This window comes from Heterodontus francisci, chromosome 11, assembly GCF_036365525.1.
Source record: "Heterodontus francisci isolate sHetFra1 chromosome 11, sHetFra1.hap1, whole genome shotgun sequence".
In the NCBI taxonomy this organism is placed as follows: domain Eukaryota; kingdom Metazoa; phylum Chordata; class Chondrichthyes; order Heterodontiformes; family Heterodontidae; genus Heterodontus; species Heterodontus francisci.
In genome coordinates, this window is record NC_090381.1 from 114,852,202 (window position 1) to 114,879,648 (window position 27,447).

Consider the following 27,447-nt stretch of genomic DNA (forward strand, 5'->3'; position numbering starts at 1 on the left):
GTCGCGTTTGCAGACGTCTTTATAACGGAGACATGGACGGCCGGTAGCTCTGATACCAGTGGCGAGCTCGCTGTACAATGTGTCTTTGGGGATCCTGCCATCTTCCATGCGGCTCACATGGCCAAGCCATCTCAAGCGCCGCTGACTCAGTAGTGTGTATAAGCTGGGGGTGTTGGCCGCTTCAAGGACTTCTGTGTTGGAGATATAGTCCTGCCACCTGATGCCAAGTATTCTCCGAAGGCAGCGAAGATGGAATGAATTGAGACGTCGCTCTTGGCTGGCATACGTTGTCCAGGCCTCGCTGCCGTAGAGCAAGGTACTGAGGACACAGGCCTGATACACTCGGACTTTTGTGTTCCGTGTCAGTGCGCCATTTTCCCACACTCTCTTGGCCAGTCTGAACATAGCAGTGGAAGCCTTACCCATGCGCTTGTTGATTTCTGCATCTAGAGACAGGTTACTGGTGATAGTTGAGCCTAGGTAGGTGAACTCTTGAACCACTTCCAGAGCGTGGTCGCCAATATTGATGGATGGAGCATTTCTGACATCCTGCCCCATGATGTTCGTTTTCTTGAGGCTGATGGTTAGGCCAAATTCATTGCAGGCAGACGCAAACCTGTCGATGAGACTCTGCAGGCATTCTTCAGTGTGAGATGTTAAAGCAGCATCGTCAGCAAAGAGGAGTTCTCTGATGAGGACTTTCCGTACTTTGGACTTCGCTCTTAGACGGGCAAGGTTGAACAACCTGCCCCCTGATCTTGTGTGGAGGAAAATTCCTTCTTCAGAGGATTTGAACGCATGTGAAAGCAGCAGGGAGAAGAAAATCCCAAAAAGTGTGGGTGCGAGAACACAGCCCTGTTTCACACCACTCAGGATAGGAAAGGGCTCTGATGAGGAGCCACCATGTTGAATTGTGCCTTTCATATTGTCATGGAATGAGGTGATGATGCTTAGTAGCTTTGGTGGACATCCGATCTTTTCTAGTAGTCTGAAGAGACCACGTCTGCTGACGAGGTCAAAGGCTTTGGTGAGATCAATGAAAGCAATGTAGAGGGGCATCTGTTGTTCACGGCATTTCTCCAGAGAAATTCCAGGCATTCCAGAGAAATGTCTGGATTACTAGTCCAGTAATATAACCATTACACTCCTGTATCCCTCCAGATTACTAGTCCAGTAATATAACCACTGCACTCCCGTATCCCTCTGGATTACCAGTCCAGTACTATAACCACTGCACTCCCGTCTCCCTCTGGATTACTAGTCCAGTAATATAACCATTACACTCCTGTATCCGTCCAGATTACTATTCCAGTAATATAACTTCTACACTCCCCGCCCCCTCCGGATTACTAGTCCTGTAATATAACCACTGCACTCCTGTATCCCTCTGGATTACGAGTCCAGTAATATAACCACTGCACTCCCGTATCCCTCTGGATTACTAGTCCAGTAATATAACCTCTACACTACCATATCCCCCTGGATTACTAGTCCAGTAATATAAACATTACACTCCTGTATCCCTCCAGATTACTATTCCAGTAATATAACCTCTACACTCCCCGCCCCCTCTGTATTACTAGTCCAGTAATATAACCACTACAATCCCGTATCCCTCTGGATTACTAGTCCAGTAATATAACCACTGCACTCCCGTATCCCACTGGATTACTATCCAGTAATATAACCACTGCACTCCCGTATCCCTCCGGATTACTAGTCCAATAATATAACCACTACACTCCCGTATCCCCCCCGGATTGCTAGTCCAGTAATATAACCACTGCACTCCCATATCCCTCTGGATTACTAGTCCAGTAATATAACCACTACACTCCCGTATCCCCCCGGATTACTAGTCCAGTAATATAACCTCTGCACTCCCGTATCCCTCTGGATGACTAGTCCAGTAATATAACCGCGACACATCCGTATCCCTCTGGATTACTAGTCCAGTAATATAACCACTGCACTCTCGTATCCCTCTGGATTACTAGTGTAACCACTACACTCCCGTATCCCTCCAGATTACTAGTCTGGTAATATAACCTCTACACTCCCGTATCCCTCCGGATTACTAGTCCAGTAATATAACCGCTACACTCCCGTATCTCTCTGGATTACTAGTCCAGTAATATAACCACTACACTCCCGCATCCCTCCGGATTACTAGTCCAGTAATATAACCTCTACACTCCCGTATCCCTCTGGATTACTAGTCCAGTAATATAGCCATGACAGTCCTGTATCCCACCAGATTACTAGTCCTGTAATATAACCACTACACTCCCGTATCCCTCTGGATTACTAGTCCAGTAATATAACCTCTACACTCCCGTATCCCTCCGGATTACTAGTCCAGTAATATAGCCATTACACTCCTGTATCCCACCAGATTACTAGTCCAGTAATATAACCACTGCACTCCCATATCCCTCTGGATTACTAGTCCAGTAATTTAACCTCTACACTCCCGTATCCCTCTGGATTACTAGTCCAATAATATAACCTCTACACTCCCGTATCCCTCTGGATTACTAGTCCAGTCATATAGCCATTACACTCCTGTATCCCTCCAGATTACTAGTCCAGTAATATAACCACTGCACTCCCGTATCCCTCTGGATTACTCGTCCAGTAATATAACCACTGCACTCCCGTATCCCTCTGGATTACTAGTCCAGTAATATAACCACCACAATCCCGTATCCCTCTGGATTACTAGTCCAGTAATATAACCACTGCACTCCCGTATCCCACTGGATTACTAGTCCAGTAATATAACCACTGCATTCCCGTATCCCTCTGGATTACTAGTCCAGTAATATAACCACTACACTCCCGTATCCCTCTGGATTGCTAGTCCAGTAATATAACCACTGCACCCCCGTATCCCTCTGGATTACTAGTCCAATAATATAACCTCTACACTCCCGTATCCCTCTGGATTACTAGTCCAGTAATATAACCACTGCACTCCCGTATCCCTCTGGATTACTAGTCCCGTAATATAACCACTACAATTCCGTATCCCTCTGGATTACTAGTCCAGTAATATAACCACTGCACTCCCATATCCCACTGGATTACTAGTCCAGTAATATAACCACTGCACTCCCGTATCCCTCTGGATTACTAGTCCAGTAATATAACCACTACACTCCCGTATCCCTCTGGATTGCTAGTCCAGTATTCGAACCACTGCAATCCCATATCCCTCTGGATTACTCGTCCAACAATATAACCACTGCACTCCCATATCCCTCTGGATTACTAGTCCAATAATATAACCACTACACTCCCGTATCCCCCCGGATTACTAGTCCAGTAATATAACCTCTACACTCCCGTGTCCCTCTGGATTACTAGTCCAGTAATATAACCGCGACACATCCGTATCCCTCTGGATTACTAGTCCAGTAATATAACCACTGCACTCCCGTATCCCTCTGGATTACTAGTCTAACCACTACACTCCCGTATCCCTCCAGATTACTAGTCTGGTAACATAACCTCGACACTCCCTTATCCCTCCGGATTACTAGTCCAGTAACGTAACCGCTACACTCCCGTATCCCTCTGGATTACTAATCCAGTAATATAACCATTACACTCCTGTATCCCTCCAGATTACTATTCCAGTAATATAACCTCTACACTCCCCGCCCCCTCTGGATTACTAGTCCAGTAATATAACCTCTACACTACCATATCCCTCTGGATTACTAGTCCAGTAATATAACCATTACACTCCTGTATCCCTCCAGATTACTATTCCAGTAATATAACCTCTACATTCCCCGCCCCCTCTGGATTACTGGTCCAGTAATATAACCACTACAATCCCGTATCCCTCTGGATTACTAGTCCAGTAGTATAACCACTGCACTCCCGTATCCCACTGGATTACGATCCAGTAATATAACCACTGCACTCCCGTATCCCTCTGGATTACTAGTCCAGTAATATAACCACTACACTCCCGTATCCCTCTGGATTGCTAGTCCAGTAATATAACCACTGCACTCCCATATCCCTCCGGATTACTAGTCCAATAATATAACCTCTACACTCCCATATCCCTCTGGATTACTAGTCCAGTAATATAGCCATTACACTCCTGTATCCCACCAGATTACTAGTCCAGTAATATAACCACTGCACTCCCGTATCCCTCTGGATTACTAGTCCAGTAATTTAACGTCTACAGTCCCGTATCCCTCTGGATTACTAGTCCAATAATATAACCTCTACACTCCCGTATCCCTCTGGATTATTAGTGCAGTCATATAGCCATTACACTCCTGTATCCCTCCAGATTACTAGTCCAGTAATATAACCACTGCACTCCCGTATCCCTCTGGATTACTAGTCCAGTAATATAACCACTGCACTCCCGTATCCCTCTGGATTACTAGTCCAGTAATATAACCATTACACTCCTGTATCCCTCCAGATTACTAGTCCAGTAATATAACCACTGCACTCCCGTATCCCTCTGGATTACCAGTCCAGTAATATAACCACTGCACTTCCGTCTCCCTCTGGATTACTAGTCCAGTAATATAACCATTACACTCCTGTATCCGTCCAGATTACTATTCCAGTAATATAACTTCTACACTCCCCGCCCCCTCCGGATTACTAGTCCTGTAATATAACCACTGCACTCCTGTATCCCTCGGGATTACGAGTCCAGTAATATAACCACTGCACTCCCGTATCCCTCTGGATTACTAGTCCAGTAATATAACCTCTACACTACCATATCCCTCTGGATTACTAGTCCAGTAATATAACCATTACACTCCTGTATCCCTCCAGATTACTATTCCAGTAATATAACCTCTACACTCCCCGCCCCCTCTGTATTACTAGTCCAGTAATATAACCACTACAATCCCGTATCCCTCTGGATTACTAGTCCAGTAATATAACCACTGCACTCCCGTATCCCACTGGATTACTATCCAGTAATATAACCACTGCACTCCCGTATCCCTCCGGATTACTAGTCCAATAATATAACCACTACACTCCCGTATCCCCCCCGGATTGCTAGTCCAGTAATATAACCACTGCACTCCCATATCCCTCTGGATTACTAGTCCAGTAATATAACCACTACACTCCCGTATCCCCCCGGATTACTAGTCCAGTAATATAACCTCTGCACTCCCGTATCCCTCTGGATGACTAGTCCAGTAATATAACCGTGACACATCCGTATCCCTCTGGATTGCTAGTCCAGTAATATAACCACTGCACTCTCGTATCCCTCTGGATTACTAGTGTAACCACTACACTCCCGTATCCCTCCAGATTACTAGTCTGGTAATATAACCTCTACACTCCCGTATCCCTCCGGATTACTAGTCCAGTAATATAACCGCTACACTCCCGTATCTCTCTGGATTACTAGTCCAGTAATATAACCACTACACTCCCGTATCCCTCCGGATTACTAGTCCAGTAATATAACCTCTACACTCCCGTATCCCTCTGGATTACTAGTCCAGTAATATAGCCATGACAGTCCTGTATCCCACCAGATTACCAGTCCTGTAATATAACCACTACACTCCCGTATCCCTCTGGATTACTAGTCCAGTAATATAACCTCTACACTCCCGTATCCCTCCGGATTACTAGTCCAGTAATATAGCCATTACACTCCTGTATCCCACCAGATTACTAGTCCAGTAATATAACCACTGCACTCCCATATCCCTCTGGATTACTAGTCCAGTAATTTAACCTCTACACTCCCGTATCCCTCTGGATTACTAGTCCAATAATATAACCTCTACACTCCCGTATCCCTCTGGATTACTAGTCCAGTCATATAGCCATTACACTCCTGTATCCCTCCAGATTACTAGTCCAGTAATATAACCACTGCACTCCCGTATCCCTCTGGATTACTAGTCCAGTAATATAACCACTACACTCCCGTATCCCTCTGGATTGCTAGTCCAGTAATATAACCACTGCACCCCCGTATCCCTCTGGATTACTAGTCCAATAATATAACCTCTACACTCCCGTATCCCTCTGGATTACTAGTCCAGTAATATAACCACTGCACTCCCGTATCCCTCTGGATTACTAGTCCAGTAATATAACCACTACAATTCCGTATCCCTCTGGATTACTAGTCCAGTAATATAACCACTGCACACCCATATCCCACTGGATTACTAGTCCAGTAATATAACCACTGCACTGCCGTATCCCTCTGGATTACTTGTCCAGTAATATAACCACTGCACTCCCGTATCCCTCTGGATTGCTAGTCCAGTATTAGAACCACTGCAATCCCATATCCCTCTGGATTACTCGTCCAATAATATAACCACTACACTCCCGTATCCCCCCGGATTACTAGTCCAGTAATACAACCACTACACTCCCGTATCCCTCTGGATTACTAGTCCAGTAATATAACCTCTACACTCCCGTATCCCTCTGGATTACTAGTCCAGTAATATAACCGCGACACACCCGTATCCCTCTGGATTACTAGTCCAGTAATATAACCACTACACTCCCGTATCCCTCTGGATTACTAGTCTAACCACTACACTCCCGTATCCCTCCAGATTACTAGTCTGGTAATATAACCACTACACTCCCGTATCCCTCTGGATTACTAGTCCAGTAATATAACCCCTCCCCTCCCGTATCCCTCCGGACTACCAGTCTGGTAATATAACCCCTCCCCTCCCGTATCCCTCTGGACTACCAATCCGGTAATATAACCCCTGCCCTCCCATATCACTCCGGACTACCAATCCGGTAATATAACCCCTACCCTCCCGTATCACTCCTGACTATCAGTCTGGTAATATAACCAATACACTCCCGTATCTCTCCGGACTTTCAGTTTGGTGATATAACCAATACACTCCCGTATCCCTCCGGACTACCAGTTTGGTGATATAACCAATACACTCCCGTATCTCTCCGGATTACCAGTTTGTTGATATAACTAATACACTCCCGTATCTCTCCGGACTACCAGTTTGGTGATATAACTAATACACTCCCGTATCTCTCCGGATTACCAGTTTGTTGATATAACTAATACACTCCCGTATCTCTCCGGATTACCAGTTTGGTGATATAACTAATACACTCCCGTATCTCTCCGGACTACCAGTTTGGTAATATAACCCCTACCCTCCCGTATCACTCCGGACTACCTATCCGGTAATATAACCCCTACCCTCCCGTATCACTCCAGACTATCAGTCCGGTAATATAACCAATACACTCCCGTATCACTCCGGACTACCTATCCGGTAATATATTCCCTACCCTCTCGTATCCCTCCGGACTACCAATCCGGTAATATAACCAATACACTCCCGTATCTCTCCGGACTACCAGTTTGGTAATATAACCCCTACCCTCCCGTATCACTCCGGACTACCAATCCGGTAATATAACCCCTACCCTCCCGTATCACTCCAGACTATCAGTCTGGTAATATAACCAATACACTCCCGTATCTCTCCGGACTACCAGGTTGGTGATATAACCAATACACTCCCGTATCACTCCGGACTACCTTCTTTTTCTTTCTTTTGGGCCTCCTTATCTCGAGAGACAATGGATACGCGCCTGGAGGTGGTCAGTGGTTTGTGAAGCAGCGCCTGGAGTGGCTATGAAGGCCAATTCTGGAGTGACAGGCTCTTCCACAGGTGCTGCAGAGAAATTTGTTTGTTGGGGCTGTTGCACAGTTGGCTCTCCCCTTGCGCCTCTGTCTTTTTTCCTGCCAACTACTAAGTCTCTTCGACTCGCCACAATTTAGCCCTGTCTTTATGGCTGCCCGCCAGCTCTGGCGAATGCTGGCAACTGACTCCCACGACTTGTGATCAATGTCACACGATTTCATGTCGCGTTTGCAGACGTCTTTATAACGGAGACATGGACGGCCGGTGGGTCTGATACCAGTGGCGAGCTCGCTGTACAATGTGTCTTTGGGGATCCTGCCATCTTCCATGCGGCTCACATGGCCAAGCCATCTCAAGCGCCGCTGACTCAGTAGTGTGTATAAGCTGGGGGTGTTGGCCGCTTCAAGGACTTCTGTGTTGGAGATATAGTCCTGCCACCTGATGCCAAGTATTCTCCGAAGGCAGCGAAGATGGAATGAATTGAGACGTCGCTCTTGGCTGGCATACGTTGTCCAGGCCTCGCTGCCGTAGAGCAAGGTACTGAGGACACAGGCCTGATACACTCGGACTTTTGTGTTCCGTGTCAGTGCGCCATTTTCCCACACTCTCTTGGCCAGTCTGGACATAGCAGTGGAAGCCTTACCCATGCGCTTGTTGATTTCTGCATCTAGAGACAGGTTACTGGTGATAGTTGAGCCTAGGTAGGTGAACTCTTGAACCACTTCCAGAGCGTGGTCGCCAATATTGATGGATGGAGCATTTCTGACATCCTGCCCCAGTTTGGTGATATAACCAATACACTCCCGTATCACTCCGGACTACCAGTTTGGTAATATAACCCCTACCCTCCTGTATCTCTCCGGATTACCAGTTTGTTGATATAACTAATACACTCCCGTATCTCTCCGGACTACCAGTTTGGTGATATAACCAATACACTCCCGTATCCCTCCAGACTTTCAGTCTGGTAATATAACCAATACACTCCCGTATCACTCCGGACTACCAGTTTGGTGATATAACTAATACACTCCCGTATCTCTCCGGACTACCAGTTTGGTGATATAACTAATACACTCCCGTATCTCTCCGGACTACCAGTTTGGTGATATAACTAATACACTCCCGTATCTCTCCGGACTACCAGTTTGGTGATATAACCCCTACCCTCCCGTATCACTCCGGACTACCTATCCGGTAATATAACCCCTACCCTCCTGTATCACTCCAGACAATCAGTCCGGTAATATAACCAATACACTCCCGTATCCCTCCGGACTTTCAGTCTGGTAATATAACCAATACACTCCCGTATCACTCCGGACTACCTATCCGGTAATATATTCCCTACCCTCTCGTATCCCTCCGGACTACCAATCCGGTAATATAACCAATACACTCCCGTATCACTCCGGACTACCAGTTTGGTGATATAACTAATACACTCCCGTATCTCTCCGGATTACCAGTTTGGTGATATAACTAATACACTCCCGTATCTCTCCGGACTACCAGTTTGGTGATATAACTAATACACTCCCGTATCTCTCCGGACTACCAGTTTGGTGATATTACCAAGACACTCCCGTATCTCTCCGGACTACCAGTTTGGTGATATAACCCCTACCCTCCCGTATCACTCCAGACTATCAGTCCGGTAATATAACCCCTACCCTCCCGTATCACTCCAGACTATCAGTCCGGTAATATAACCCCTCCCCTCCCGTATCCCTCCGGACTACCAATCCGGTAATATAACCCCTACCCTCCCGTATCACTCCGGACTACCAATCCGGTAATATAACCCCTACCCTCCCGTATCTCTCCGGACTTTCAGTCTGGTAATATAACCAATACGCTCCCGTATCACTCCAGACTATCAGTCTGGTAATATAACCCCTACCCTCCCGTATCACTCCAGACTATCAGTCAGGTAATATAACCCCTCCCCTCCCGTATCCCTCCGGACTACCAATCCGGTAATATAACCCCTACCCTCCCGTATCACTCCGGACTACCAATCCGGTAATATAACCCCTACCCTCCCGTATCTCTCCGGACTTTCAGTCTGGTAATATAACCAATACACTCCCGTATCACTCCAGACTATCAGTCTGGTAATATAACCCCTACCCTCCCGTATCACTCCAGACTATCAGTCCGGTAATATAACCCCTCCCCTCCCGTATCCCTCCGGACTACCAATCCGGTAATATAAATCCTACCCTCCCGTATCACTCCGGACTACCAATCCGGTAATATAACCCCTCCCCTCCCGTATCCCTCCGGACTACCAATCCGGTAATATAACCCCTACCCTCCCGTATCTCTCCGGACTTTCAGTCTGGTAATATAACCAATACACTCCCGTATCACTCCAGACTATCAGTCCGGTAACATAACCCCGACCCTCCCGTATCACTCCGGACTTTCAGTCTGGTACTATAACCCCTCCCCTCCCGTATCACTCCGGACTACCAATCCGGTAATATAACCCCTACCCTCCCGTATCTCTCCGGACTTTCAGTCTGGTAATATAACACTGTTATTGTACTCATCAGTTCTGCTTCGATAATTACATAAGCAAATGATGTCATGTTCAGCCTTAAACATTTAACCATTGTTTTTATCTTTATTTGATTGTTGATGGCCTTAATAGTTGGCACCAACATACAGGTATGACCTTTCTTTCTTGCAGAATAACTCTCCGTTATATCTGAAGCATTAATCAGTGATTGCCTTGTTGCACGATATAGGGTATCTTTGGAATGCTGCCTGACAGTTTGCTAATTCAGACTTAGGTCACTGAGGCTGCCTCATATCTTAAATCAGACATTGCTGCATGGTGTTTTAACACTTGAGCTGATGGCTGTTCCAGGTCTCCATGGCCTAGTTGGTTTGTGTAAGCTTCCAGTTTATAGTCTTACATTGAATTTACAGCACAGTAACTGCCATTCAACCCAACTGCTCTATGTCGATGTTTAATCCCCACGCAAATTCAACTCACCCTATCGCCATATTTATGCATTCCTTTCTCTTTCATGTGTTTATCGAGCTTCTCCCAGAATAGATCTATTCACCTCAACCACTCTATGTGGTAGCAAGTTCCACATTCTCACCACTCTCTGGGTAAAGAAATTTCTCCTTAAGTTGGATTTATTAGTGACTCGCTATAAGATCACAAGGTTGCAATGAGAAAAGGATATTTGATCCATCAAATTTGATCCTCCCACAGTCCATGTGAGACTCTTCGATCATGGCCCCCCCTTATCCTTACCCCAGATCTCTCTGATCACTTCCTTGCCTCATACGAATCAGGTCAATCTGCTGGGTGAAACTGAGCTTCAGCGGTAGGTGAAAATAAGCAACAGCGCTGGAAAAGAATAAATGGATGGAATGTAAAATAGACTGCTGATTCGCTACTGCCCGTTATGTGCTTTCAGATATTTTTGAACAGACATTGCTCAACCTTTTTTTGAAGTATAGTCATTGTTGTAATGCAGAAAACATAGCAATAGCGCATAGCAAGATCCCACCAGTAGTTGATTGGGGGATAAATATTGCCCAGGACACCAAGGAGAACTCCCCTGCTCTTCTTCCATTGGATCTTTAACGTCCACATGAGAGGGCAGACTGGGCCTCAGATTAATGTCTCATTCAAAAGACAGCATCTCTGGCAGTGCAGCACTCCCATGGTACTGCACTGGGAGTAGCAGCTGGATTATGGGCTCAAGTCTCTGGAGTGGCTTCTGACTCTAAGGCAAGAGTGCTATCCACTGAGACACAGCCAAAACCCATTGAATTCCTCCTTCAAGCATACTGACACTGAGATACGCACTAATGTGACCTACGTGAAGTTGCTCAAGTGTCGGATGTTTTTTCATTACAGTTCTGTTGCCTGAAGTTAACAATTTCAATTAAAAATATCACTTTACTTCTGCTCACCTAATCATCCCCTTTCGCCATTCTGTTTCGCTCTCTATGTCTTCACTCTTTTCTCCCTTCTCTGTCTAGTTCATTTTCAACTTTAATTTGACTTCCTTTCCACCAAATTAATCTTTCGTGGTGAAACTTCTAACCCAATCACTTTTTACTTTCTCCTAGCTTCCATTTTAAGTCAACTTTAAAAAAGAACTGGCTTCTTGATTGGATGGCTGTAACCAATCAAAAGTCAGAAGAATAAAAGCAAAATACTGCGGATGCTGGAAATCTGAAATAAAAACAAGAAATGCTGGAACCACTCAGCAGGTCTGGCAGCATCTGTGGAAAGAGAAGCAGAGTTAATGTTTCGGGCCAGTGACCCTTCCGTTCCGAAGAAGGGTCACTGACCTGACACGTTAACTCTGCTTCTCTTTCCACAGATGCTGCCAGACCTGCTGAGTGGTTCCAGCATTTCTTGTTTTTATTTCAAAAGTCAGAAGAAGATTGACATGGTCAGATAGGAGCAAGTTAATCTTTGGCGCATTGTTACATATTACTTGTATCTTTCCTGAGCCTGTCAAAGCTGAGACTACCCTTAACTGACAACATTCTCAAAAGAACCCAGAGAGGGAAAGCAGGAGATTTTATTTTACACACTGAGTTGTTGTGATCTGGACTGCGCTGCCTGAAACGACAGTGGAAACAGATTAAATTGTAACTTTCAAAAGAGAATTGGATATATACTTGTAAAGGAAAGATTTTCAGGGCTATGGGGAAACAGCGGGAGTATGGGACGAACTGAATATGAGTATTGCTGAAAATAGAGACATGTTGTCAAAGCTTTTCCATCTTGCACTCATCAGAACAATCCACAAGAATGCCAATGTACGGGAAAACAACAACTTATACTACATGAGAGGAGAATGCTGATTGGTTGGCAAGGGAACTCTGATTGGTAGAGGCGTTGCCATGGTGAATGCATCAGTTTACGATGACTGACAGTTAACTGCCAAGCTTTGTTTAAAATTTAAACCAGGCTGCTTGACTCTGATTGGTTTATTGATGCTGCCTGGTTTAAATTTTAAACAAAGCACTCTTTTCTCATGCAGTTTTAGTTGTTGCTTTTCCCTTACATTGGTTATTCTTGCGATTGTCCTGATGAGTGCAAGACGAAAAGCTTCAACAACATGTCTCTATTTTCAGCAATACTCAATTTCTATAGTACTAAGCGACTAGTTGTATAACTGAATATCTATTTCAAAGAGCCAGCACAGGCTAGATGGGCTGAATGGCTTCCTTCTGTGCTGTATGATTCTATGATTCGCTCACTTCGCTCTTCAATGAATGAGTCCAAGAGAAGAAACCTTACATTGTGGTCTTAATTCAAGAGGGCGTGTGATCATACTCTCAAATTGTGAGTCTCCTGTTTGGTGTGATAGCTCTTTCCATAGCCATAGTTTGCTACAGTATCAGATGTCTCTTATATTTTGTTCTAATTCTCTCTTATTCTCTCTAGATATTCTTTTATTCTACAGCGATTTTTAAACAGTCTGGTATATTATACCCAGTGTACGCCACAATCGGAATGGGAGTGGTCAACACTATCTTCACCGTGGCTTCCGTAAGTAGTCAGAAATCATCTATTGTGGGATCCTTCCCTGTGAATAAAAGAAAGACTTGGATTTCTATAGGTCCCTAGCAGAACCTCTGGATGTCCCAAAGGACTTGGTAGACAGTGAAGTACTTTGAAGTGTAGTCAGTGTTGCAATGTAGAAAACATCGCAACCAATTTGCTCACAGCAAGATGCCACAAACAGCAATGAGATAAATGATTAATTAATCTGTTGTTTGTTGAGGGATAAGTATTGACCAGGAGAACTCCCCTTCTCTTTTTCCAATTATTCTATGGAATCCATATGAAAGGGCAAATGGAGCCAGTTTAATGTCTCATCTGAAAGAATCCTTCAGTACTGTACTGGGAGTGTCAGCCCAGAATACATGCTTCAAAACTTAAGAAACAAGAAACACAAGCAGGAGTAGGCCATTGGGCCCGTTGAGTCTGTTCTGCCGTTCAATAAGATTATGGCTGATCTTCTACGCCAACTCCACTTTCCTGCCATGTCCCTTGATTCCCTGAGTGTCCAAAAATATATTGATCTCAGTCTTGAATATAAAAAAGCGACAGTGCCTTTCACACCCTCAGCATATTCCAATGCACTGTACAGCCAATGAAGTGCTTTTGAAGTGTAGTCACTGTTGTACTGTGGAAACACGGCAGCCAATTTGCACACAGCAAGCTCCCACAAACAGCAATGTGATAATGACCAGGTAGTCTGTTTTTAGATTCTTGATTGAGGGAGAATTCTTCTTCAAAATAGTGCCATGGGATCTCTTACACACACCTGAGAGGGCAGACAGGGCCTCGGTTTAAGACCTCGGTTTAAGACGGCACCTCTGACAGTGCAGGACTCCCTCAGTACTCCACCAGGGTGTCAGCCTAGATTTCTCAATGACTGAGCATTCACAGCGCTCTGGGATAGAGAATCCAAAGATTCACAACCCTCTGAGTGAAGAAATTCTCCTCATCTCAGTCCTAAACCCCTTATCCTGAGACTATGACACCCTAGTTCTAGACTCTCCAGCCAGAGGAAACAGCTATTCAGCATCTACCCTGTCAAATCCCCTAAGAATCTTATAAATTTCCAGGAGATCACTCTCATTCTTTTAAATGCCTGAGATTAAAGCCTCATCCTACTCAATCGATCCTCATTGGACAGTTCCCTAATCCCAGGAATCAACCTTGTGAACCTCCATTACACACCCTCTAAGAGGGTTGAACCCATGACCTACTGACTCAGAGGCATGAGTGCTACCAATTAAGCCAATACTTTTTTTTAATTTATTATTTAGAGATACAGCACTGAAACAGGCCCTTCGGCCCGCCGGGTCTGTGCCAACCAGCAACCACCCACTTGTACTAATCCTACATTAATCCCACATCCCCACCTTCCCTCAATTCCCCTACCACCAACCTATATTAGGAGCAATTTATAACGGCCAATTTACCTATCAACCTGCAAGTCTTTGGCTGTGGGAGGAAACCGGAGCACCCAGTGAAAACCCACGCGGTCACAGGGAGAACTTGCAAACTCCGCACAGGCAGTACCCAGAATCGAACCCAGGTTGCTGGAGCTGTGGTGCTAACCATTGCGCCACTGTGCCACTTTTAATGCAGCAAACACTCCCAAAAGTCTCAGTTGATGCCAGCACAAAGCAGGGATGCCCTAGGTTTCATTGTTAGCCTGTGCTGAAGTAGCTGCCATCAGAGGGAGCAGTAGTGATTGCCTATCAGAGACCCCGTTAGGACACAAAGTGATTAAAGCAGTCAGTTTGGTTTTCGTGACACCCCATGGTCAAATAGTTTACTGACATTCATTGTGCAGGCTGACCGATGAAGAGTGGTCAATTGTGCTCATACTGAAGGGATACTAGTACACATGGAACTGTACCCCAACAAGGAGTCAGAGCCAGTCATTGACCGGAAATATTAAACGTTATCTCCCCACTCTCCACAGATGCTGCCTGACATGTTGAGCTTTTCTCAGCACTTTCTGTCTCTATTTCAAATTTGTAGCATTCGCTGTATTTTGTTATTTGTTTTACAGCTCTTGGTTTGGGGCTCATGAAGAATTGCTGATTGCTTGTTTATTCTAATCAGTTACTGTTTAAGATCAGAACACTCTGTCAAGGCTGAATTAAACAAATAGACTTTAACAATCATGGCCAGCAATGGTTAGAAGCATTAGGAGAAAGGAAAAAAGAACGTACATTTCTATAGCACCTTTCACGACCTCGGGACACCGAAAGTGTTATACAGCCAATGAAGTACTTTGCAATGTAGGGAAATGTGGCAGCCAATGTGTACACAGCAAGCTCCCACAAACAACAATATGCTAATGACCAGATAGGCTTTTTGAGTGATGTTAGTTGAGGGATGAATATTGGCTCCAGGACACAGGGGAGAATATCGCTACTCTGCTGTGGGATCTTTTATATCCACCTGTGGGGCAGACAGGGCCTCGGTTTAATGTGAGGTCATCCAGTTTGGACCTAAAAGGATAGAACAGGGAAATTTCTAAATGGTGAAAAACTAGAAACAGTGGAGATCCAAAGTGACTTGTGGGTCCAGGTACACTGATCATTAAAATATCATGAACAGGTACAGAGCATAATCAGAAAGGCTAATGGAATGCTGGTCTTTATATTTAGAGGATAAGAATACAAGGGGGTAGAAGTCGTGCTTCAGCTACACAAAGCCCTGGTTAGACCTCACCTGGGGTTGCTGTGAGCAGTTCTGGACACCACCATAACCATACCACCATAACCTTCTCAAGGGCAATTCAGGATGGGCAACAAATACTGGCCTTACCAGCGACGTCCGCATCCTATGAAAGAATAAAGAAACATATTGGCCTTGGAGGGAGAGCAGTGTAGATTTACCAGAATGATAGCTAGGCTCCAAGGGTTAAATTACAAGAAGAGTTTACAAAAGAAAACAAAACAAAAACCATGGTTGTATTCCCTGGAATTTAGAAGATTAAGGGTTGATTTGGTCAAAGTTTTCATGATATTAAGGGGTACTGATGGGGTAGATAGAGAGAAACTATTTTCACTGGTTGGGGAGTCTAGGACTAGGGGGCACAGTCTATAATTAGAGCCAGACCTTCGAGGAGTGAAATTAGGAAACATTTCTACACACAAAGGGTGGTAGAAGTTTGGAACTCTCTTCCATAAATGGTAACTGAAGCAGTATCAATTGTTCATTTTAAAACTGAGGTTGATAGAATTTTGTCAGTCAAAGATATTAAGGAATATGGGGTAAAATGGATATATGGAGTTAGGTCACAGATCAGCCATGATTTCATTGAATGGCAGAATAGGCTGGAGGGGCTGAATGGCCTACTCCTGTTCTATGTTCCTATGTCCTTTCCAAAAGATGGTTGGAGAGGTAAAACACCAAATTTAAACTTAATATATTGATTTTGCACATGAATATTTGGAATGCTTTGAGCAGAAAAGGCTCCCCTGGGCCCTCCTTCCCTTTAAACACACTGAAACACTGAATGAGAAAACCCAATGCAACCCACTAAGCCTATTCAGTTCATAGCCCATCGATGGCTTGAGTGAAGCGTAAATGCGGACATGGACTGGATGGGCCAAATGGCCTGTTTCTGTGTTTCTTTGTAATAATCCAGCCAAATGTAGACTGGGTTGGACAATGTCCCAAGGGTCAGGAACCTTCAGTTGCACCCATCAACTCTGACTAGTTACATTCCACACTGCCATCCTTACCTGGTGTGGGCCTAAATGTGACTCCAGTCCCACACCAGTTGATTCTCAATTAACCCAGAGCAAACAACTCAATTGCATCAAACTGCTATAACAGTTTAAGAAGAAAGCCTACCACCACTTTCTCAGGGCAACTAGCAATTTTTCTGGGCAACAATGCCCCCATCCCAAAAATGAATAAATAAAGAATGTGACTCACTGATGTTCCCAGTACCATAAGAATCAAGGTGTTCCATAGTCTGTGTCCAAACTTAGTACCTTCAGACTCATTCTTTACCCTTTATTGCCCAACTCTACTTCAAAAGGAGATAGTTGACACGAATTTCCTTTGGCTAGTTCAGTAGATCTAAATAGAAATATTCCTCTTATTATCAGTTCTGTAATTTGAATGGGAAAAATCAGCCAAGGCCCTTGTTCCTGATTGGTATAGAGTGAGTCTTTCTGGAAAATGTGGCCAAGAGCTGGATCTGCTGTGATGCTTCTAGCAGTTGAGAAGCTTGCCAACATTAACTATCTGGGCTCACATGTTAAGAAGTGTTTAAAATATTTAAAAGATCTGATAGGGTAGACATAGAGAAATTACTTCTGCTGATGGGGCAATTAAGAATGTGGGGACGTAATATGAAGATTTGAGCACGGCCATTTAGGAGTAAAGCACATTTTCACACAATGGGTCGTGAAAATCTGGAATCCTCCCCTAAAACGTCTGTGGATGCTGGGAGGAATTTGGAGCTTTCAAGACAGGGATTGATAGGGATTGTTGGCTATCCAGAGGTTTGGAGCAAAAGTGGATAAATGGAGTTGAGGTTTGGATCAGCCGTGATCTGATAGAATGGTGGAGCAGGCTTGAGGGGCTGAATGGCCTCCTCCTGTTTCGATGTTCTTAAAATTGGACTGAGTATCAACACATCTGAAGCATCCCTCAGCACCAGTCTACAGCTACAGGTGAGGACAGAACTGGAAAAGGGAGAAAGATGTAAAGGAAATACAGGCAAGATATACAGACAAGGTAGATAAAGAGATCCACAATAACAAGCCAAGAGTTGTTGCGTGGCTGGAGGAATCTTAGATGTGGTGTATGAGAACCAACAGCATCACTGGGGGCTTACTTGTAGACTGGACATGTTCTGATTCCTCTGACGTGTATCTCTTTAGGTCTTCTTGGTGGAGCACGCTGGCCGTCGAACCCTGTACATATTGGGTCTGGCAGGGATGTTCTGCTGTGCAGTTGTAATGACGATCGGGCTGGTTTTCCAGGTGAGTGGGATTGGAGCACAAAACACATCCGGCTACGGGAGCCAGAAACCTTAAACCGTCTCTCACTCCCAGGTGCCTGTAAACATTGTAGGTAAAGAAAGAACTTGCATTTATATAGCGCTGTTCATAACCTTAGAACCTCCCAAAGGGCTTCACAGCCAATGACATATTCTCAAAGTGTAGTCACTCACCAGCTTACAGTTTTCCCCAGACACAGAGAGTTTATGGAAAGGTCACTATTACCCTTTTGACCTTTGTTTTTTAGCTGCTCTTACGAGTCTGCAGCACAGAGACTGTCGCTGGGTCAAAATCCTGGAACTCCCTTCCTAACAGCACTGTGGGTGTACCTACCTCACATGGACTGCAGCAGTTCAAGAAGGCAGCTCACCACCACCTTCTCAAGGGCAATTAGGGATGGGCAATAAATGCTGGCCTGGCCAGCGACGCCCACGTCCAATGAATGAATTTTAAAAAAAGGCCAATCAGCCTATCTGGTCCATGCTGGTACTTATGCATCACATGATCCTCCTCCAACACCATTTCATCTAACACTGTCAGCACATTCCTTTCTCCCTCAGCTTCCTCTTAAATGCATCTATGCTATTCACTTTACTCCCTGTGGTAGCGACTTCCACAGTACCATCTACAAGATGCACTGCAGCAACTCACCAAGCCTCCTTCAACAGCACCTTCCAAACCCGTGACCTCTACCACCTGGAAGGACAAAGGCAGCAAATGAATGGGAACACCACCACCTGCAAGTTCCCCTCCAAGTCACACATTATCCTGACTTGGAACTATATCGCCATTCCTTCACTGTTGCTGGGTCAAAATCCTGGAACTCCCTCCCTAACAGCACTGTGGCTGTACCCGCACCAAAAGGACTGCAGGGGTTCAAGAAGGCAGCTCACTACCGCCTTCTCAAGGGCAATTAAGGATGGGCAACAAATGCTGGCCTTACCAGCGGTGCCCACATCCTGTAAAAGAATAAATTAAAATTAAAATTCTCACCACTGAATTCCCTATTGGACTTATTATTGACTAACTTATATTTATGGCCCCTAGTTCTGGTCTCCCCCACAAGTGGAAATATCTTCTCTGCTTCAACCCTATCAAACCCTTTCATTATCATAAAGGCCTCGAGCAGGTCACTCCTCAGCCTTCGTTTTTCCAGAGAAAAAAGCCCCAGCTTGTTCAGTCTTTCCCATTAGTTCTAATATTTTGTTCTGGTTTCATGCTTGTACGTCTTTTTGATGCGCCTTCTATTGTGTTTCCTGAATTCTCAATGTTTTTCCTCCCTTCCCTTCAGCACACCTTCACCTGGATGAGCTACCTGTGCATGTCGGCCATCTTTATCTTTGTTGCCTTCTTTGAGATCGGACCAGGCCCAATCCCCTGGTTCATCGTAGCTGAGTTATTTAGCCAGGGGGCGAGGCCAGCTGCTATAGCCATCGCGGGTTTCTGCAACTGGACCTGTAACTTCATCGTGGGAATGTGCTTCCCATACATCGCGGTAAGATGATTTACAACCCACCTTTTCAATGATACATCATCTGGGTAAAGAGATAAGCCAGACTGGCACCTTAAGGTGCCCTTGTTCACTAGGGTGCTGTCTCCAGCATTCATTTACACCAATCAGGGTTTTCCGACACACTAAAGGCCATGATAAAACCTGGCATTATTAAACGCTGACACAACAGCTTGCATTTCTATAGCACTTTTAACATAGCAAAAACATCCCACGGCACTTCACAGAAGTGGTATCAGAAATAATTTGACACCAAGGCACATAAGGAGACATTAGGACAGGTAGCTAAAAGCTTACTCAATGCAGTAGGTTTTATGGAGCATCTTGCATACAAACATACGAATTAGGAGCAGGAGTAGGCCACTCGGTCCCTCGAGCTTACTCTGCCATTTAATAAGCTCATGGCTGAACTGATTACTCCACATTCCCACCTACCCCTGATAACGTTCCACCCCTTTTCTTATCAAGAATCTATCTACCTCTCCTTAAAAATATTCAAAGACTCTGCTTCCACCGCCTTTTGAGGATGAGAATTCCAAAGACTCACGACCCTCTGAGAGAAAGAATTTCTCCTCATCTCCGTCTTAAATGGGCGACCCCTTATTTTTAAACAGTGACCCCTAGTTCTAGATTCTCCCACAAGGGGAAACATCCTTTCCACAACCACTCTGTCAAGACTCCTCAGGATCTTATAAGTACCCACGTCTCTCAGGAAAGAGCTGATCCCCTAACAAATGATCGATGTCCCGCAGTCGTGTGCACATTTTCACCTAGAAATGATTTGAAGTATTTTATTTTGAAGTATATTGAAGAATCTCCGAGATTCGAAATTCCAGCCTAGCCTGTCCACCTTTCCTCATAAGACAGCTCACTCATTCCAGGTTTGGGTCTAGTAAACCTTCTCTGCACTGCCTCCAATGTATTTACATCCTTCCTTAAATAAGGAGACCAGTACTGTACACAGTACTCCAGATGTGGTCTCACCAATGCCCTGTATAACTGCAGCATAACCTCCCTACTTTTGTGTTCAATTCCCCTCTTGATAAACGATAACATTCTATTAGCTTTCCTAATTACATGCTATACCTGCATACTAACCTTTTGTGATTCATGCACTAGGACAATCTCTTAAAGGAGGAGAGAGAGGTAAAGAGGTGGAGAGGTTTAGGGAGAGAATTCCAGAGCTTAGGCCCAGGCAGCTTAAGGCACGGCCACCAATGCGAAGCGATGATAATCGGGATGCACAAGAGGCCGGAATGGGAGGAGCACAGATATTTCGGAGAGTTGTAGGGTTGCAGGAGATTAATGAGATATGGAGGGAAGAGAAGAATAAGAGGGGATCTTATTGAAACATATAAGATTCTGAGGGGGCTTGACAGGGTAGATGCTGAAAAGATGTTTCTCCTTATGGGGTGTCTAGAACTAGGGGGCACAGTTTCAAAATAAGGGGTCTCCCTTTGAAGAAGAGATAAGGAGGAATTTCTTCTCTCAGAGGTTCGTTAATCTTAAATTTTAAAACTGAAGTCTTACAGGATCAGGAGACAAAGTAGTTCAGTGAGCACAGGGGTGATGGGTGCACGGGAGTTGGTGTAAGTTGGGATACAGATATATTATTGTAGCAGACAAAGGGCTGACTTTTATTGAGCAGACTAGGTGAAGACCAAGAACCATGGTACCCAGCACTACCAGGACAGAAATAAGTGAGGGCACAATTTTGACCTATCTCGCCAGGCGGGAGTCTGACCTGATTAGTTCGGAATGTGTTTAACAACCCGTCAGGTTTTACTCTGCATTGACTTCTGTGGAATGTAAATTCAGGCAGACTGGGTGGTAGATCCGACTGGGTTATTCTCCCTGCTGGACAAATTTAGTGGAAATTATGCCCTAAGGTGCTGCGATGCCCTTGGTAAAGATGCCTCATCACCAAATGTGGGAATTCCAACCTATCACACCGATCCACATTCGGCAGGCGCAATATGCATCTGTACCCAAATGGGCAGGAAATTTAGATGAGTGGAGAAAAGGGGTGGGATTGAATATAATGGGGAACCACTCCAATCTCCACCTCCAGCTTCCCAGAATGAGGGGGTGCTTTCACCCCATTACAACTCAATTAAAGCCATAGTGAATCTAGAGTATAGAATGACCAGAATGTTTGACTGATCAGAATCTGTAATTGTCAGAAGAGACTTGAGACACTGGGATTGTTTCATCTAGAGCAGAGCAGAGATGGCTGATAGGAGATTTAATCAAACGTTTTATAACATTGAAGAATTTTTACAGGTTGAAAAGGGGAAATAGACTTCCTCTGTTTGAAGCGTCAGTGAAGAGGAGTCATCAACTTTAAATTCTCTGTAAGATTGTGAGGAGAGATTTCTTTACACAGTAGGTTGCTGGAGTATGGAATACTTTAGATTCGTAGAAGCATGCGCTGGAATTTTTCTGAGCTAACAGAAGTCCCACCGCCTGGTCCAAATGCAGGAGGCGACTCCAATTCAGCAGGCACCAGGACCTGAGGCCACAATTTGCCAGCAGCAGCCAATTAAGTGGTCTTCCACCCCCAAGAGCTGCCGGCCCAATCAACTCCTCCGCCATCCAGGCCAGGGTGTGCACAGCCTCTGGAAGCTCTTCCAGATGTTCCCTAACCTCATGCTGTAACTCCAGCACCTTCTGACTTGCCACGATTCCAGAGGCATGGCATCAGCTTGAAACTCAGCATCACTCTGGCCTCCCACAGTCCTCCGAGTGTCAGTGGCCTCAGCTGCTCAGGCACAGATACCCACCAGTGTGAGAGTATCTGCAGTGGTGGAGGATATGGGGGAATAATGTACAGTGCATCCTCTAAGGCTCCCTCCTGCCCCTCGAGTCCTAGAGTTATACAGCACAGAAACAGGTCCTTCAGCCCATCATGTCCGTGCTGGCCATCAAGCACCTATTTATTCTAATCCCATTATCCAGCACTTGGCCTGTAGCCTTGTAACACAATACCTATGCTCCTCAGGGGTACACGGCTGATCCCTAGTCTTTGCAGCTGTCTCTCCTGCCTTTGCCCTATGTGATGGAGAAGATTAATTAGAGGGTAATGCCTATGGTGGATACATGAAGACTATGCCTCATGTTCACCAGATGCTCTCTAGTCCATGGTGTCCTCCATGTTCTAGTGCCTATTCCTCCATGGGGGTCAGGATTGTGAGGAACGGGATGCCACCGCTGGTCTTTGCCCTTTCCTTCGCATTGTGGGCTGTCTTCTCCTGGAGGCACAGAGATGAGCATTGTTAGTCAATGAACAAAGATATGCAACACCTATGCTGGTGGCCGCCCTAGTGTCTATGATAGTGCCATTGGAATGCCCCTGCATGCGGCCATCAGAAGTAGACAATGTGACCCCTCGAGCCTGCTCCGTCATTCAGTAAGATCCAGGCTAATCTGATCATGGCCTCAACTTCACTTCCCTGTCGGCCCCCCATAATCCTTGACTCCCATTTGGATCAAAAATCTGTCTAAGCTCGTTAGCCAGGGATAGTTCAGCCTTCTCATAGAGTCTTTCTTTCTCAATGGAATATATCTTTGTTGAGAGTTATGAAATATCTCCTTGGATGTCTGCCACTGCTTCTCTACCATCTTACCTTTTAACTTATTTTCCCTGATTATGTTAGCTAACTCTGTCTGAGGAACATAGGGAATAGGAGCAGGGGTAGGCTATTCGGCTGCTTGTGCCTGCTCTGCCATTCAGCTAGATCATCGCTGATCTACCTCAACACCATTTGTAATTGCCTTTATTTAAGTTTAAGCCACAGGTGAGCTCCTGAGGAAGCAATGTGTGGTGCACTCACTTTAACTGATTGCATGAGGTCATTCAGCTTCTTGCAGCACTGCACCCAGGTTCTGGGCACTATCCCAGTGCTGCTTACCTCCTCTGCGATCTCTGTCTAGGCTTGCTTGGTCTGGCAGGCAGGTCTGCTCCTCCTCACCTGAGCAGGCTGGAGGGGAGCTTCAGGGAGGCATCGCTAAACTGTGGGGCCACCTGGGATCTTCCCTCTACCACTCTTTGACAGGCCCTGTATAGCATGTCTTCCACTCAGGCTTCATTATGGCTGGATCAATTCAACAGCCCTTTAAATATGACACCAACACTTCCAGCGGCATGACCTCACATGCCACCACCGCCTTATAGGACGCCTCCTCCACCTGCTGGCCATTAATTGGCTGGCCGCCGCAGAATACCACTCCCCAGTCCACCCCCCCACCCCAAGCAGCAGCGACTCTGGCTTATGGTCACAGTGGCAGGGCCTTGGGCATCACTAAAAAAAATTCAGCCCAATGATTATGGATTGAGACAGGAGTATGGGGAGAGAGTGGTTTAGGGACCATGGTTTGGGATTGATACAGTGTTATGAGGAGAGGGTGGGACAAAGGGATTGTAATTAGACTGCTCCAACAATGGGCCGGCATAGAGATGATGGGCCAAATGGCCTCCTACTGTGCTATAACCTTCTGAGGGTCTATAATTCAAATAAAAAATTGGAATCATATTTAACTTGATCCTATTGAGACCGATTGACCATTTCCACTTTTTAAGATGCTCTCTGCATGTTCTCTACAGGAGTTGTGCGGCCCTTACACGTTCATCATTTTTGCTGGGCTTCTCTTTGCTTTCACCTTGTTCACGTACATCAAGCTGCCTGAGACGAAAAGCAAGACTTTTGAACAGATAATGCAAGAATTCCGACCCAGAGGATCCTTGGCGCAGCCCCGTAAAGCTTCTGATACTGAATTGGAATATTTGGGCAGTACAGAGGCCGAAGTGAGTGGATGAGAGGGGATGCTGAACCTTGCTCCTGTGCCCATTGAGGCGAAAGTATTGAAACAAAGACTGGAACAGGAACCATGTAAAATGAGATACGAGTGCCTATAGAGGTCATGGATGGCTGGAAAATTGCTTTTTCTCTTCCTTCACTGTTAGAGAGAGCCAGAACCATCTGCAATGCTCGCTGATATTGTTCGAAGAATGGCCAAGTGAAAGCATTGGGTAAAACAGATTTCCTGGTGTGAGGTGGATTGCCTCTTTGTCCCATCTTTGTCTCCCGGAGTTGGAAGATGGAGATGGTTTTGCCCAGAAACTAGTCTGTATGGCATTTGTGGATGAATACTTAGCTTGTTTGAATGAAGTTAATTACCCTATTGGGCTAAAAGGAGAAAATACCTCTCTATGTTGAATAGGTCAGCAACACTGCTAAAATGACTGAATCATTTCAACCAAACCGATAAAGGTTTTGGGGATGAAAATCAACTTTGTGGGGGGGTGGTGGGGGGAATGCAAAAATGAGCGTTAGTGCCTGTTACACATGTTACATATTCTACCAGATTTACCTTTTCATTGATTTCAATGAAAAGGGTAATGGTGGCATGGGCTCAGGATCCACTGCTACCCAATTATTGGTTCCCCCCACTTCCCCCAAATTGAATTTCATGCCCTTCTGTGCATTATTACCACATCATTTCAAGGTCAACATTATCTAATCCAACATTATTGTTCTAAAATCTTGTCTATATTAATATTGGCCCGGATTTTGTGGGTTAATGATGATGAAACTGTCAGCGTTCATCACATTACCCTGTGAAACTGACAGCAACTTCTGGCATCCGCACATGCACAGTTAACTGCAGAAATCCAGAATTTGCTGTCAGTGATTCCTTGCTCCTCCACGGAGTCCAATCTTTAGCAATCTTTAGAATCACTGAACTGATGAGAAATTCCCCTTAGAATCTGTAATCTTACTGTTAATAAGTTATACCTTGTTAATGAGGTGTAACTGGGTTTTAACAGTGTGCTAAGCAGCAACTACTTCTGAACAGCCTCTCTGGCCCTGGAAAATTTATTTTATATTTGGTGTAACATAAAAATTTTCCAGTTATTAAAAATTCCATAGTTTTTAATATATTTTTAAAAATTGTTTGATATTTCAGCTTCTAATATGTTGCCCAATCTTTATTTTGCTCTTTCTAAATTTAAATTAAAAGTGAAGGATAATGTGTATTTAAGTTCCTGATTTGCTGTCTGTGAGAACACTCCAATATGATTACCTACTTACCCAGCATGATGACATCACTGTTGCTGGATGCATGGAGATCCCCCTGGCTTGGTGCCAAATTCAAAATTATGTCAGGAAAGGGGAAATCCATGCCAGAGATATCGCCATATCTTTTGAGGCAGCTTTTATCGAGGTCAGTGGTGAGCACTGTTTCATCACCACTAACTGCAAAATTCAGGCCATTTGAGCAGTGGAAGCTGCTCCTATCCATGTCCTACTTGTGGTCATTCTGCTGCTGCTGTTGTTGTTTGAAGGGGAGGTAATGGATAAACACAAGTCTCTGGAGGACAGATAAGGTCAGAGACAGAGAATTCCTTGCATGATATTGACTTCTCAATTAAATAAATTGCCTGTAATTATTCATTTTTTAAAAATTGTTTTTGCCTGACTGCTGAAAGACCACAAATAATGAAATGGGGATTCTACTGAATTTTCACTCCGGTGACTTCCTGGGATTGCAACTTGCCTGGAAGTGACGACAGAGGCATTTGCTGATACTCTCCTCTGTGTGAGGCATCCTGTCCGTCAACTGACCTGAATCCTTCGCCTATCACTGCTCCCGTGCTCTGTGTCCATTTATTTACCTCTGAGAACCATTTTGGGGTGTTTAGGGTTAATTTCGGCAAGCCTCCCGCACTCCTTCTCCCAAAAGCTGCGCTCGTCGGAAGCATGGCATTGAATCAGGTTGGGGAGGGTCTGGGGTGTGGGAAGGACGGAACATTAGCCCCCGGTTCCCTGGCCTGTCTGATCAGGGAGCAACATTGTGGAATTAGCCCTGATGTTAATGCAAACCAATAATGCATGGAAACTGACACACGGAGGAGCATATCGCTGCCTGCCTCTCAATTAATGTCATCTGCTGAGCAGATATTTATACTTTGCAAGGATGGATTTAAATCCCACAAACCTGTCCAGTACTTTTTAAAAAAAAAAGACTAATGCATGATTTTAATTAAATTGTTAATATGTTGAACAGTTAATCACTGGATGTATTTTATTCAAACATATTATTGGTGGAGGATGATTGATTGATTTGTTACGAGGGGCTGAGTTTGAAAATCTATGTCTCTAACCAGCCAGGTTTAATTCACAGGCTGAATTTTACCAGCCCCTCGATGCCACAGGTCACGGCTCAGGGGCTGGTAAAATTCTGCGGGGAGAGTCCCGCCTCGACCCGCGATGTCGAGAAGGGCCTACCACAAATTACTCGGTGTGGCCCCCCGCTTGGTGGTGGCACCCCCCCAATTAGAATATGTAAAACAGTACTTACCTCTGCAGATTATGCAGCCCGCCACCTCTCCAAGCACACTTCCTGATTTTAATTTGAACCGGCAGCCGTCACCTGCCATCCCATTCACGATTAGAAAAGCCGGCCAGTCATCAGAAACAGGTTTTGCTATGGAAGGTATGTACTGATATTCAGGGGTCTCACTCTGCATTCTGTAAGGGAGGAGGGAAGGGGGATATACAGCGGTCTCACTATGCATACTGGAAGGGGGGGGGGGGCTGGGATTACTGGAGGGAAAGCTCTGTAGGTATGAAGGGAGGTACTGTGTACCCTCCCTCCGTAAGTAGTGTACGCTCTGCATTTGTTTGTGTTTCTGAAGGATCAATGGCACCC

The 27,447-nt window shown here is 45.1% G+C and overlaps 1 protein-coding gene across 1 annotated transcript in view; it reads left to right on the forward strand.

Annotated features, from left to right (window-relative positions):
• LOC137375480 (solute carrier family 2, facilitated glucose transporter member 2-like) overlaps positions 1 to 26,806 on the forward strand; it is a 113,060-nt gene extending 86,254 nt beyond the window's left edge. Inside the window, exons 8-11 of the mRNA XM_068042808.1 lie at positions 13,117 to 13,221; positions 18,105 to 18,206; positions 19,516 to 19,719; positions 24,338 to 26,806. Of these exons, the coding sequence (XP_067898909.1) occupies positions 13,117 to 13,221; positions 18,105 to 18,206; positions 19,516 to 19,719; positions 24,338 to 24,550 (624 nt within the window). The 3' untranslated portion in view covers positions 24,551 to 26,806. The remainder of the gene's footprint in view (positions 1 to 13,116; positions 13,222 to 18,104; positions 18,207 to 19,515; positions 19,720 to 24,337) is intronic.
• Positions 26,807 to 27,447: the final 641 nt, after the last annotated feature.